Source organism: Rutilus rutilus (genome assembly GCF_951802725.1).
Source record: "Rutilus rutilus genome assembly, chromosome: 9".
In the NCBI taxonomy this organism is placed as follows: domain Eukaryota; kingdom Metazoa; phylum Chordata; class Actinopteri; order Cypriniformes; family Leuciscidae; genus Rutilus; species Rutilus rutilus.
The window spans coordinates 21,769,540-21,785,206 of NC_140223.1; the positions used below are offsets into that span (position 1 = coordinate 21,769,540).

Sequence of the window (15,667 nt, forward strand, 5' to 3'; positions counted from 1 at the left end):
TCAATATGAAGTCAAAAGATTCCCAAGTTAATGCCTTTTATGAACTGTTCTCTTTTAAGAATAAAAAAAAAAAAAAAAAAAAAACATACATAGCTGACGACTGATTCACTAAAAAAAACATTATAAGGGCTGGGTTTGTTCTACTAGACAGTGCCATTTCTGTTTGCCAGGTGAGGTGTGGAGAGAGCAGCTCCTGTGTTTGAGATGGTGAGGCTAGATTGTCTGTGCTCTACAATGGCCCTGTGGTGGAAGATGCAGGCCCAAGTGTGAGCGCGAACAATGGAGACTGCATTTCAACAGGCTGGCTCTGAGAGCCTGACACCTGAGAGACTGAAATCTCACACTGTCCGCCTGCCTGGGCCACTGCACCCTTACCATACAGATGGACAGAGAGAAAAGGAGATAGCGGGTGAGAGACAGAGACAGCGAGTGAAGCATTTCAGTGAGGTCTTTACTCCATATAGCCCTCCTGATAGCTGCCCCGGAGTGCCCCCACCCGGCAAATCCCCAATCTTACAAAGCACCTGTTTATCCCCGGAGCACCGTAACCAGCGGGTGAACCCCATTCAATATTTATCCCAGGCTTTCACAGATCACTGCCAAGCAAGGCAAACCTCTTAATTAAACTGGAGCTCGCTTCAAAGGGCCCATTGAAGATGTCAGTCAGCGCTGGCAGGGGCCGAGAACGGTGTCAGGTGAGAGAGTGAAACCTAAGGCCTGCTTTCTCTTCTTCCCCCTACCAAACACACCCATAGGCCCGCCCATCAAGCCCAGGCCGTCCTCTTCGGTGACCATCCACCAATCTCGAGGAACACGTCAGACAAGTCACTCCCTTTTCCATTGTGCCTGTTGTAAGCAATATGTCCTACAGTGTGACGGGGCGTTCACACTGACACAGATTCCTTTCACCACTGGTCATGTGAATACCTGCAGTGTTTGTTACACTGTATCAGATTTTCCTCATGCAGTACATGGAGATGCTGAGCTGCATTTTATAGCCCTACATGTGAGCCTCTCTCAACAAGCCAAATGAATGGTAACCCCACAATTAGGAGGATTGCTGCTACAAGAAGTACAAACAGTCTGTTTAAGGTTATCAAATTACAGATAAAATGTTCAATCCGAAAGATTGGATAACGTACCATACAGTTTGTGATCTAGTGAATCTAGCATCCCCAAACCTCAACAAAAACCCCATTTTGCATTCACACTGTAGTGAGCATTGTTTTAGTGCCATCCTACATATATAGAATGTAGCCTAAGCGACTATGTGTGTGTACATTAAATCGGAGTCATATGGCTTTTTGTGACACAGCACTAGTCAAATTACAATAATTAAACCGAGATAATGCCTGCTTAAGGACACAGCTTTATGAAAAAAACAACCTGCAATGAATCCAATAATATCACCAAGAACCTGTTTTGACCCATCCTCTGCTGCCACCCTGTGGTCAATGTATAATACAACACAATCCATAATATTATATTGATAATATAGTATTAATAATAATAATAAATAAATAAATATATATATATATATATATATAAATAAAATATAGTTACAATTAAATATATAATTATAATATTGTTTATTTAATAATAAACACTATTCCAGTGGCATCCTTAGCAAAACAGCAAAAGTCTTAAAGCCATAGTTCGCCCAAAAATTATAATTTATGTCATCATTTACAGCCCTCATGTTGTTCCAAACCTATATGGGTTTCTTGTATGAGTTACTTGTACTGAGAAACTGTTAGGGCAACAACAACATTCTTCAAAATATCTTCTTTTTTGTGTTCCACACAATCGAGAAATTCATGCAGGTTTGGAACAACATGAGGATGAGTAAATGATCACAGAATTTAAAAAAAATTGGTGAACTATCCCTTTAATGGATACTGGATGATGAAATGTAGAGAAATATCAAACAGTACTCTTTATAGCTATTTTTGACACCATTACATCATATTCTCCAAATTAGAGATATGAGTAGAAAATGAGTCTGAGGTGCACTTACACAACACTGTGGCTGCGACTGGCAGCTGTCAGCTTTGGCACCACTGTTCAATTCCATGGTCCAACTCTGAGCCCCAGGCACCGGTCTCCCCAGATCATCCTCCTCTTCATCATCAATGTAAATCACTCCTCGTTCGAGACATCTTCGCTTGCTGTTCTGTGGAAAGAAAAAAAAACCTGAGTGTGACGACAAGACTCAACAAGCCAATCAATAATGTCACAGGAATAGAAGCTATTGGTAGCGGTACCTTTTGCTCTATGCCTGGTGTACGAATGCGCTTCCTGTCCATCTTAAAATCATCATCTTGTTCTCCACTGGAGAGAGAGGCTTGAAGTTTCTCAGAGAGACGGGAAGACAAAGTCGACTTTTTAGGCTGGTCACTTTTGACTGCTGAAACAAAGAAACATACTTTATGAGAAAATGGATTACACTTAAGTAATATATCAAAGTGTTTCCTTAACAGTGCTGAATCCACATTTAAAGTGCTCCTATAATGCTTTTTCAGATCTACCTTTCATGTAGTGTGTAATATAGCTGTTCGTAAATGTAAAAGGTTTGCAAAGTTTCAAAGATTAAGGCCTTGTGGTTGATTAATAAATGCACTTACACACACAAGCTCTGTGTGACAGTACAAAGTCTTTTGTTGTTGTTTTAATAGAAAAACCTTAACATAATTTGGAATTAATATTAAGCATTTGATATTTTGATATTTTTCTTGTTTTACCAGTTTTCATAAAGTAGTGAGTGTTCATTTATATGATAAACATAACAAATCAGGAAACTAGATGAGGTAAAATAAACCATGCATATGGGTTGATGTTCTCTTGAGTTGTGCTTGCGTGAAAGTGCATTAATTTTTTAAATGACAACATTAGATGTGGTTATAATATTGAGCAAAATAATCAGGATAATCAATTTAACCATTATGCAGCATGACGAAAATGTGACTACGTTTTCATAGACTAAAACTAGTGGTTAAACGGATCATAGTTGATCTGCGTTCCATACGTACCAGGCAACGCTGTTCGGCATGCATGTGATTTGTGGATTAATTGCAAGTTTAATCACCATAGAGTGAAAGTTTATAATTTGCTAGTGTTTTGTCTTGCCAGTTTACATATTCAATAGATTTTAAACCATTCCAGTGCTAGAGAATTTAATTCAGTACTCGTGTGCTGTTATCCACGGCCACAGCCGCACACACCCAAAGCGTGCACACAGAGAGAGAGGCGCATTTCAGATAGTGTGCGAACTCCGAATTGATTCCTCTTTCACGTCTCCTTGCACTTGGATGGACACATACACACTCTCGGCAAGTATTGTCGTAAACACAGTCCGTTAAGTCTAAAGCAGTGGTTAACCGATATATCGCCAAGGCCGACTAGCATTGGCCGATAACTTTTCTTGTTTTGTGCAGGAATGGTTCAACTCCAGCTGTCAGATATTCTGAAGTGCGCATTTGTGTGTGACGGTCAGCTCAGCCTCACTGGAGACGCACGATCGACAAACTATGCAGCACTATATTCAGTTGCCCACTGTTATATTCATGTCATTTTCTCTGTGCTGTAAGTAAAATGATTGTTACCTTGCCTTTATTAAAAAAAAAAAAAAAAAAAAAAAAAAAAGGATTCCCAGTGCACACAACCTTACCAGACTACTGAGTGCCCTGGTTACAGTGTTTACTTTCCTTGTATTCATATTTTTTCAAACAATTTCTTTATTTGTGAAAAATACTGTAATACGATTACATAATCAAGACGTTGCCATCTACAGTAAGTCAGTTTAATTTAGAGATCAATTTTTTTTATACATTTTCAATTAAGTAAAATATTAAGTAATTTATGAATTATTAATTCAACAAAAAATAAAGTATACAAGTATAAATGATATACAGTATATCAGCCACCCTGCTCTCTAAGAACGTAAACAGTTGAGAAAGAAATCAGATGTGTATCTTATTGGATCCGTGCACAAAAGCCTGTTTCTGTCTAAGTCATTAATGTTAATCAAACAACAAAACACTGCTTTAACAAAGATATAAAGCTATATTAAATGTATACAACATTATATTGAACACTATAGTGTCATTTTACATTTAATTATTACATTTCTGTATCTGAAATTAATACTAGTTAGACCTTACTTTATTTGTAACTTTGTTATAGTGTATTTATCTGTGATTGTGTATTTGTTATTAATTTTAGACTGTTCACTTGCCTTTAATAATGTTTGAACTTTATTAGTTGGGCAAGTACTTTTTGCTGCACTATCAGAGTAAGTAAAGTGTGCTTAAAGTAATGTTGTAGGAGAACCACAAAACAAAATTAAAAGCCTTTAAAATGGCATCACAGACTTTAAGAAATTGTATTTCATCTACAGTAAGTAATGAGTTTGTAGAATCATCTAAATGTTACAAGATGTCTTTTTATTGCACTGTTTTTTACTTGCTACACACACACAGTCTAACAAAGCTCAACCACCATCTGAACTGATTCACGACACAAATTAGGCTACTCCTTTGATCCAGTTATTTTAATGTATTGTTCAAAAGACTCACAACTGAGTTATTGGTTTGAATCAACATAAATTAATCACTGAATCCATCCCAAGGTTACCAAATTAATTTGACTTACGACACCATAAAAATGTTTCAGAAAATGCTCACCTCCTTTTGACAGAGGGGTTGTAGCTTCAGCAGAAGTACCTTCACCAGCAAGATCCACCAGAGGTGGTTTAGATGCTGTGCGGTTGAAAGTGGGATGTGCATTTTGGCTGTGGCACACACATTGACATGGAGTAACCACTTCTGGTTTCTTACAGTGGGCCGAACTGGTGCCTGGATTCGGCTGTTCCTTACCTTAATACATGATAAAATTAACAAAATACGAAGCATTGTGCATTGTTTTATAGAGAAAAAGAGTTAACAAGAGTTTAGTATCACATAGATCATTCATACAGGTTCCATCTTCCTACACATTTTTCATTTCAAATTCCATAAATTCCATAAAACCCTCAAATTTTTTCAAACCATATTTAACATAAATGGTCTATACAGCATTATTTCCAGCATTATATTTGGTGTATAGTATAGTCATCTATAAAAATGAATAATTTTCTGTCTTTTATATTGGTTTTCTCAAAGTGATAACATGTGCTTTGGCTACACGATGAACCTAAAACGCTTTATAACCTGCATATTCACCTCTGACACATCAGTTTCGTAATGTAAATGTGGTTTGATGTTGCGCGATCACCAAACAGCAAAGTACAGTCTGATTAAAATGATCGTTTATCTGTTGCTCTCTATACCTTAGTCAGCGTAGATGCCAGAACGATTGACAGAAAAGTTAAAAACATTACAGGCAGCTCATTGAAAAGAATTCTAGACATACCAAACTGTGCTTGCTGCCATGCAAGGGCCGAACAAAGCAAAGCAAGACTCTTCCCACTGCCAGTAGGACTCTCCAAAAGACAGTGCTTTCCATGGTTAAGTCCACGAATGATCTAAGAGAAATGGGGGGAAAAAAACACGTTTCCAAAAATGACAATTACAGACATATCAACCTACAAAAGTAAAGAGGCTATTTTAAATGTTTTGTATAAAGATGTTACTGATGACAAAGCTAATTCACTGTAAAACACATCAACAAGTCTGCCACCAGGCTCAAGACAACAGATCTTACTGAATTCATCATGGCCAGCTGAGAGGGATAAGCTTTGCAGGGGAAGTTTATTTTCACCCCTCCTATGGTGTAGTCCACTGGAGCCGCAGCCATTCTGTGTGTCTCTGTGTCCAGTGGAAGTCCGTGTCTGAGGACACAAACATTAGAGCTTTACGAGACTGGAAAACTCTCTTCAACTGACACTTTTGACAGTTTAGCTCCACCTATCAAAGTGTGTTGTGGGTAAACACTTAATTTAAACTAAATTAGCCTGACATCATCTATCTTAATTACACGAGTAATATTTGAACCGACACTTGACCTAACTAATAACATATCTAACATAAGACATGATTCAATCGACTACAAAATAATAAACGAGTGTTTTAACGTTTTAACGTTACTACAGAACTGTCTGCGTAGCAAGATAGTTTGTCATACTTGCTGCTATTAGCATGAAAATAACACCCGTAAATTACTTGGTTTACCTCAGGAGTAATGTAAATTAGAGGAATAGCAAATGAATTACGTCGAAACGAAAACCTACATTTTTGACTGGATAAAATTAGCTGTGTAAACAAACCGAGCAAGGAAAATGAAACTCCCGCGCTGCAGCACACAAAACAAGACGTCCCTACGTCGTCAACGTGACGTCCGCAGTCAAAATAAAAGACACTCTCCTTTATTTTTTTTTCTCTTTCAAAAATGATACATAATATCACATATTTCCCAGTGAGTTTTTATATCTTAAATGTTTAAAGAAATTAAATAATTCTAAGATTCTTCTGAACAGCTGAAAAAAACTGATAAAAATGTATTAACAACATGATCTAATCCTGTGAAACATACTGGAGCTTTTTAAAACTCACAGATTACTCATGCGATTTATGTTATAATGGCATGGAAAATATTGTAATTATTTTTTCTATTGTAAATATGCAAAGATGATTCGACCTGAAATAGAACATTTTATAAAAGGGAAACTACGCAGAGTGTAAAGTTTTACACTTTGTTGGAAGTGATACAATGGGATTATTATTATATTAGCAATATAACTAGAAACGTTCCATAAATAAAATAAAATGAACTGTCTTCATAACGTTACCTTCTTTTTTTATTTTTGTAGAACTATATTTATTTTTCAAAATAAAAGTAATTCTAATTAAATGAAGTCAGTCCAGCTAACGTTAGAGGACACAAGCGTTTCAGTTAAGATCCGCATATTCTTGCGCACTTAAAACTAACCCAACTTTACTTAGTGTGACGATAAGTATAACTGAATTAATCATGAAAGTAATTCGTGACTACAACAGGTGGCACTGATACACATACAGGGCAGGTGAGATTATTTTGAGAAAGTTTATCCAGGTAAGTTAACGTAATTGTTACCACTGAATTTGAGATATCACAAAGAGATCTGATAATGTAGTACTGGGGCAAGAAAGACTTTGAATTCATCTTTTCGACATTTTCGACTTGGGGGTTCATTGTAGTGCGTCATTTATTTTCTCACAATATACATCCCCTTGCCTATCAATTATATCGGGTCCGCGTCATTAGAAAAATAATAATAATAATTCGTCAATTGTATTGTATTTATTGGCAAATCTAGCTTCATTTCAATGAAGGAACAAATTGATACAGGGTGATGTTCAACACTATAGTGTCACCAAAATAAGCAGCAGCCATTTTTGTTTCTCTGGTGTTGCTAGCTATTAATATGAATAACTTGAAATTTAAATGAATCTAAAAGTGTGACAAAGTGTTACATATCAAGGTGATGGTGACTCAGAAAAAACACACACACACAAAAAAACACTAATAGTTATATATATTTTTAATAATAATAAATAAATAAAAATCAAACCTTTCGGCCATGGTTAAACTCATAGAAGGTGAAATATGGAAAGTGGACCTTTGGGATGAAGCCCAATTTTGATTTTGCCCGATTTATAAAATGTTTGACAGTGTTGATGAGATTTTCTTATGTTTAATATATATATTAACTATATATATATATATATATATATATATATATATACAATTTTGATCTGAGGTCAGTTGGAATCAGGAAAAAACAAAGTCTTGTAAAACTGTTATTCAACAGGAGTCTGGATGGCACCAACTAGTTAATAAGGATGAGGCAGGATTATGCTGAAGCGTCATGCACAATCTGTGATTATGGTGATCCCAAGATGCTTGGTGATGTAATTGCACCTTGAAAATGTGCCCGTAATCCCAGGATTAGCATTATTAACATGCTCAGAGTGCCGTAAACCTCATTTCCATATCACTCAGCATTTCAGATGTGATATTTCTGCAGGTTTGGTGTTCAGAAATGCTCAGAGAAAAGGAGAGGTTTAATTCTCGAGACTTATTTTGTGGATGTTTGACAGTATTCAGCTATATTTGACTCAAGTGCTCCAAGCTAAGACAAAACAATAGCATTTTGGGCCGAGGTGATGTTACATAGAAAAGCAGCATTGTGCAAATCCTAACAGTTATAACAATGAAAATCACTAGAAACTCTAGACCTAAGGACATAACACCTGCCATAACCCTCACTTTGAGCTTGAGATGTAATAAGTTCCTACTTCAGATATAATATAATTGATATAACAAATAACACTCAAACTTATTTGTATATGCAGGTGTGTATTTGAGAGAAGAGGCTGATGGGAGCCTAGTGATGATATCTTCACCAGCTGGACCGGTGGGACCTCATGATCTACAGTACATTCATAACCAGCTCAGCATTATCACCTACATCCTCTGCCAGCAGGTAGGCCTACATGACTAAAGGGTACACCAGTTGATGTTGTGGTATCACCTAAGATGCATATTAATCTTGCAGATAATTTGCTTTATTTGTTAACAGAGCAGTGCAGTTGTGCAACTTATGTTGATGGCAAAGGTGACTGTGTCTGTCTCTAGATTGCATTTGCAAGTGTGTGTGAGTGTGTGCTTGCACTTTAGCTCTGCAGAAAGAAATGATCTGTGGCGTTCTTTAAAGTCTGCTCACTGTTTTTGCTATGGCATATTATTTCTTTTCACTTGTAATTTTAAAAGGAGAACAGCAAAAAGCTGCTTAGTTTATTCAGAGTTAATGACAAAACCAATAGAGCAGAAATAGATTATAGATCCATGTACCTGTCCATGTGCCATTCATGTGGTCATTCATTTTTCGATTTAATATTGAAATTAGAAAAATGAGAAAACGGAACTTTTGTGTTTTTCGTTTTGCTCATTTATACATGCATATATTTTTAGTTTATTGCAAAATATTCACATATACAAATAGTGAAGTATTTTGAGACTGTACTAGGTAGGCTAGATCTTCTAGATCATTTGCGGTGCTTGATGGGAGTTAGGCAGATCTAAAGAAATCATTTGCCATGTATTGCTTTTTTCGACTCACTGATTTGGTGTAAATTTCTGTACAGCATCATGGGTAATGTAGTTTTTCATCACAAATTCCGCTGTTCAACACAATTATTGAAAAAATAAGTTGGAAAAACGCAGGCTGACGGCTTCAACAGAAGCAAATATCATTGATTACCTCATTGCTCACAGTAGGTCTGTCTTTAAATATTGATAAGTTGTTGTTAAAAATCAATCTTCCTATGGAGAAAATTAAAGGAGTTTTTACTTCCGGAACCTGACTGTTGCACTCTGCAACTGATACTGTGCAGATTGTTTTTATGTGTTTGATAGCTGATATGCAGAGAGTTTAATTACTGTTTTGTTTCTGATACAATGATAACTCAATTAATAATGGATTACAATGAACATGTATGCATTATAAATATTTTAATGAATAATTTAGCTTACAGGGTAATACTACATGTCATGCATTTCTATTTACATTTCACTTAAGCATGAGTGGATGTTAAGTCAAATCTTTTATGGAAATAACATATTACAATTTTAAATGAATTTACTTATGCACACCACTGTTTCCTGTTACACACACTGTGGTGTAATGGTGGTGTTTTTTGGATGCTATTCTGTAGAGACCAGCCAAATGGGTGTACATACAATTTTGTCTCAATACAGTTTCTATCCCACACATTCTCAACTTACAGGTGCTGCTTATTGCACTATACACAATACATAGTCAATCTCTCACACTTCTATATATTAAATACACTACTGTTCAAAATACAGTTAAAATAGTAATATTGCAAAATAATTAAAATAACTGTGTTCTATTTTAATATATTTTAAAATGTAATTTATTCATTTGGTGGAAAAGGTTAATTTTTAGCAGCTTTCATTAAACTTAATATTTGCATTATAATGCTTTTTTTTTCAGGATTCTTTGATGAAGAGAATGTTCAAAAGAACAGCATTTATTTAAAACAGGAATCCTCTGCGACATTATAAGTGTATTTACTGTAACTTTTCATCAATTCAATGTTGAATAAAAGTATTAATTATTCATGAACCCAAACTTTTGAATGGTACTATAACTGCAGATGCTGGTACACAGTGCTGCAAAGGTGTTTGTCTTGTCCACTTGCTGTGAAACATCTCTCTTTGACCACAGGATGGCAGTATGATGCCAGGACTAGTCCTACAGCTTCTTTCTTTGTTCTCTTGCCAACACATGTTGTGCTGTTTTTCTATAATTACTAAGAACAAAAAATGTATCCTCGGGTTAAAATAAATAGCCTTTCACAGTTAATTTAATTGACTTTTTGCACATAACCGAGGTAATTCTGTCTCTGCCTCCGTCACAAACAAGAATAACAGTGCAAATGGTTGCCAAACAGACGTCTACGCTGTCAGTGAGTTTGTCAGACAAACTGCAGTTTTGTGGCCTAAATGTGGCACTTATTTTATCATAATGATATCGTTTTGCAAATAAATGTATTTCCTAGAGAAATAGGAAGTAGGTAGTTGGCACTCATGCACACACATTTTCCTGCGACCCAGTCAGGCTGTTAAGAATAGCGTATTCGAGCCATACAGCAAGGCTTTCTCTCTTCACTCTCTCTGAATATCCTCATCTACTGACACTACAGCGGCATGGTGTAAATTGAGGTCACAGTCACGCTTTGTTTTGTATGCTGCTCAGACTAACTTCTTAATCATCTGCCCCCCTCTTTCACACAAACACACACACACACGCACACACACATTCACAGCCGTCTTGTGGCAGTGTGTGTATCTGAGGCGCTGCTTTTGGTGACAGCGAGTGCTGTGTCCCTGCCGGCCCAGGGCAGGTACCCCATGCTGACGTGTTTAATTGTGTGCGTTCCCAGTCCGCTATGACAAGTACGTGTTCGCATTGTGCCAAGAGAACAAGGGCAGACTCGCCAACGTGTGCCACTATGTTCTGTCACATGAATAGGTGGTCAGAAAGAACCAGGCACAACTGACCATATCAAAGGAATGGCTTGAGTCATATAGTTATTTGAACCAAATAAATATGCTTCAGCTTGATATTATGTAACATCAAATCTCATTATTTTTCCATTCCTGAGCACCAGAGTCTCTGATCTGTTTGGATGAGAGAACGTTGTTGATATGGTTTCCACATTCCAATTTTTTATTTTATTATTTTTACTATATAATGTATAACTAAAAATTAATTTGATTAGTTTCTATGTTTTTATGGGTCTAAATAGCCATTATGTTAGACTGAGTCTTAAGAACTAGTTTGCTAACTAGCAGTTAACCAAGGGATAATCAGTCCTACTACAGTCTTTATCTTCAGATTAAAATTAGACCAGTCCATCTTTTTATGTAACTGACTTTAAAAAGATATGATCACTCTTGAAGAAAAAAATGATATGACTAAAGGCCTAAGCAGGTTATGCCGCTTGTTAAGTCGGACTTCACATGTTACTGTTTGCGGGTCCAAACATTTTGTTCAAATCAGATTCAAGTCTGCCAAAAGCAGACAATAAATGGTGGTATTATACACTCACGGTGTGCTGTAATACTACCAAAAATCATGATCCTAACCTTTATCTCCATAATAAAAATCTCAGATGGCCAGACAGTGCTTTGTCTTTTAGGAATTGTGTAAACCATGAGTTTTTAAAAGCTTGGCTTAAAGGCACAATTAGCTTAAAATATCCAAATACCACTTACACAGTGTCATATATTTTGTTGACTTGTGTTCTTACAGTATCCCAAATGTTTCCAACAATGTTGGAATTATAATCAGTGTAACAGTCCGTGTCATTGCGTCGCCTGTCAATGACGTCATACCCGTGCTACCCTTGATTTCCTTGATTTGGTTTTACTTCCATAGAAACCATGGATACACCAAAGACGCTTTAATCTATTATGTTTTATTAGACAGTTGAGCAACTGTTTGGACACCTTCATCGACAAAAAATCATTGTTATATAGCTCATTTCTATATTTGCATGTCATTTAGCAACAAAAGTCATCCAGCTTTTATAAATATGATATTCTAATATCCATCTATCTTACTAGTGTGCAATAAGAGTCTCATACCAGCCACCGAGCGAACTCACAGAGTAACGTTACAACGTAACTTTCAACACACTAAAACGTATTTTTAATATGATTATTTTGACCGATTAAACAGCACTGCATTACCCCACAATTTAAATTCTTCAAATAAAGTGACCTCTATGAGTAGTAATTCAGCACTCGTGACTGTTTCATTACAATAAAATAAAATAATGTGAATGTAGCCTATGTGATCAAACGTAACTGTAACAAAGTTCAAGTTCAGGGTAGGAACCGGCAAACGTTACTTTAATTGTAATAGACATTGACAACACAACGAAAGAAGTGGCAGAGCCCAGCTACGGCATATGAGCATAATAAAAACAGCAACGTAAAACGCCCCTGGCCTGGTCCTCTCTCACCCTTCACTGTCATCATTTCATGGGACTCGAGGCCGGTGTGTCGCGCAGGTGTCTCTCATTAGCATTCCATGTCTCTCGGCCCCACCCTGCTTCATACCACAGTGATGTTAATAAAAAAAAAAAAGTGATTTGAAACATGATTTCTGTCGGATTGCTTTTATTCGGCTGTGGAGATGACAACTCCCATGATTTCTCGCTCATTCACGCCGTCATCGAACTACTGTATGTCTTTAGCCCTATTTGCACGGGATTAGTATTACCCCTGGACCTCTGTAATTAAGAAATTACCCCCTGACGTCTGTGTTTTTGGTGGCTCATTCACACAGGCAAATAAATGTTCGTAATTCCCTCGAGTTTACGGACTTTACAGCGTGCGCCCACCCATTCACACTTCACTTGCTGAACGTGCTGAAACGAAGATCGCGCTGCAGTATTGCAATTCAAAAAAAGAACTTATTTAAAACCAATTTATTAGAGAAATATATTATATATATTATAGAATATCATATTATTGTATAAATATATAATATATCTTCTTTTTCTTTTAATCTTTGTCCATATTTACAACAAGCCTGCCTGAAGAAGGTATTATAAATACCGAAACGTCGCGATAGGCTTGTTTTTCTATTCATTTTATTTGGTTTATTTCATTTTATATCATTTTTACTCTTTCACACTTTGATTTCTTGAGATACTTACAGGATGGACGTCTTTAGAGGCCGTGTGAGACAAAGAAATGCTCCACGATACAGACTACTAAGTGACACTACCACAAAAAGCGTCCAAACTTTCCAAAAGAGCTTCCATGTTGCGCCAAAATGCTTAATTTGACGTTTCCTTGACAACGGTCCGAGTTGAGCTTCCGGATCACGTCTTTACTGTAGTTTGTTTTCTCTTTTGCAGCACTTCATAGTTTTTATTGGAGAAAAACTATAATCGGATTGGAGTAGAGCATATCGAGAGATTTTATTGTTAATATAGTTTTAATACAGACGTAAAATGGACTGTTAAACGGCCCATAATGGTCATTACGTTCTTTAGGAAACGATAGGCTCACAGAAAAACAGCCCAAATCACAGACATGGGGATTCGCACGGGACTGGTATTATCAGAGGACCCCTGTGTTGGCCGAAATACGGTAGGTGATTTTCGGGGGAATTTTTACAGACATTTTAATTTTACAGACATGGCAGATTCGCACGGGATAAAAATCACAGACGACCTCTGCGATTATTACAAATTACCGGAGGTCCCTAGGTAATACTAATCCCGTGCGAATAGGGCTTTTGTCATTGTTTTGAATAAGCGACATCTAGTGGCGAAACTTGCATACTGTGCCTTTAAATGTGTGATGTAAATAAATAGTGCTTATAAACAGCTGTTGAGTTCTCAATGGAAACAAGTAGAGGCTTTGACTCAAAGACAATATTCTTAACCTCATGACTTAACAGGCGGATTGTTTTAGACTTATGACATCTAGCCTAGTGGTGTGGATGCAGCAACTCACTGTATGTAAAATAAAACAATGTAAAATCTATGTTTATTTTAGGCCTCTGATATATCAATTATTCATCTCATGATTCTGAATCATTTTGAACACGTATAAACTACCGTTCAAATGTTTGGGATCAGTAAGAGGATGCATTTAAATTGATCAAACGTGACAGTAAAGACTTTTACATTGTTATAAAAAAAAGCAATTTCAAATAAATGCTGTTCTTTTATATTTCAGAAATAATGTATCATGGTTTCCTACAAAAATATTAAGCGGCACAACAGTTTTCAATATTGATAATAATAAGAAATACTTCTTGAGCACCAAATCAGCATATTAGAATGACCATAAGAACGGCTTGAGGCATAGTTATTTGTGGAAAATGTCCATTTAAATATGCTTCGGCTCGATTTGTAACATCATATGATCTGTTGATCTTTTTCCACTCCCAAGCACCTGAGCCAGAGTCTCGGATCTGTTTGGATGAGGACTTCTGTAGATGAGAGAAAGTTGGGTTGTGTTTGGGTTCCTCTCCTCTCATCTGCTCTCCTCTCCTTCTGTCTGGGATGGTAAATAAGGTTGGGTGTGTGAGAATCTCATTACCAGGACACAAAGCGGCATTTCCTCTGAGGATTGAGTGAGGGAGTGAAGAAGGGAGGAAGGGAGGGGGCGAGCGGGGCGAATGGCCAGGCTCAATCACGACCACGCTGATGGGGAGGGAGAAGGAGGCAGCTGGGTTCCCGCTCAGGCCTTCAATTTCCTCCACAGTCCAGCCACTCAAGTGTGTAATTACTATGGGGTGTCATGAAGGTGCGATTCCTTCTCCTTGTAACACTCACCCCCCTTCTTGTCCCCCCCCAATGGCTCTCAGCTCCCCACGTCCCCTGCACTCACCCCCAGTAACACCCCCATCTCATTTCTGCCCCAGGTGAGGGCACTAGATCCAAATATGTCTGGTGCTTAAATAGACATCCCAAAGCAAACCCTCTCCGTATGCCATGGCAGCACGGCCCCCCTCCAGCTGGTTAGCAGTCCACTTTCACTTTGTTTATTTGTCACAATTTGCCAGTTTTCTGTGTGGCTGTTTGTGGTTACAAGATGTCTAAACTTTGCATCAAGCAATAAGTGATTTCCCATCTTCAGGTGGAATAGCTACTGTACCGTTGAATTGTGCCGCTCTGAGGTTGTTGATAGTTACATTTTTCCATTGTCATAAATTCTATTTTAGATTTATTATTCTGTTTTATTCTTGGTACATAATATAAATGAATTTGGTTGGTTTCAAACAAATATTAGCTAGCTACCAGCAATAGCTGATTTGACACTTGTTTTGAACTTATGACACCTAGTGGTGTGGATGTTGAGACTCGTGCCTCAATGTATGTATGTAAAATAAAACAATGCAACAAAAAATCTTCATCTTATGTGATAAATCAGTTTAAACACATATACAGTACCGTTCAAAAGTTTGGAGGCAATACCATTTTTTAAATAAAAAAACAATTAAACTTTTATTCTGCAAGAACACATTTTAAATTGATCAAAAGAGAAAGCTAAAAAAAATGACATTGTTATACTTTTTTTTTTTTTTTTTTGAATAATTACTTTTACACTTTCTAATCAAGTAATCCTGAAAAAA

The 15,667-nt window shown here is 36.8% G+C and overlaps 1 protein-coding gene and 1 long non-coding RNA gene across 7 annotated transcripts in view; one reads left to right on the forward strand and one right to left on the reverse strand.

The window, feature by feature from the left end:
• Positions 1-6,331, reverse strand: part of LOC311297024 (Fanconi anemia group J protein homolog) — a 30,913-nt gene extending 24,582 nt beyond the window's left edge. Inside the window, exons 1-6 of one of the 5 annotated variants that reach the window (XM_084419089.1) lie at positions 6,263-6,331; positions 5,701-5,827; positions 5,410-5,521; positions 4,683-4,874; positions 2,265-2,407; positions 2,018-2,173 (exon numbers count right to left, since the gene is read on the reverse strand). In XM_084419089.1, coding sequence (XP_084275215.1) covers positions 2,018-2,173; positions 2,265-2,407; positions 4,683-4,874; positions 5,410-5,521; positions 5,701-5,793 — 696 coding nt within the window. In that variant the 5' untranslated portion in view covers positions 5,794-5,827; positions 6,263-6,331. Of the gene's footprint in view, positions 1-2,017; positions 2,174-2,264; positions 2,408-4,682; positions 4,875-5,409; positions 5,522-5,700; positions 5,828-6,167 lie in introns of all 5 variants that reach the window. The other 4 variants (XM_084419088.1, XM_084419090.1, XM_084419092.1 and 1 more) reach the window with 4 other exon arrangements.
• A 516-nt stretch (positions 6,332-6,847) lies between these two features.
• The window catches only part of LOC311296996, a 73,872-nt gene continuing 65,052 nt past the window's right edge, over positions 6,848-15,667 (forward strand). For both annotated transcript variants that reach the window (XR_014628728.1, XR_014628729.1), the window contains exons 1-2: positions 6,848-7,047; positions 8,331-8,461. This is a non-coding gene — a long non-coding RNA (uncharacterized lncRNA). The remainder of the gene's footprint in view (positions 7,048-8,330; positions 8,462-15,667) is intronic.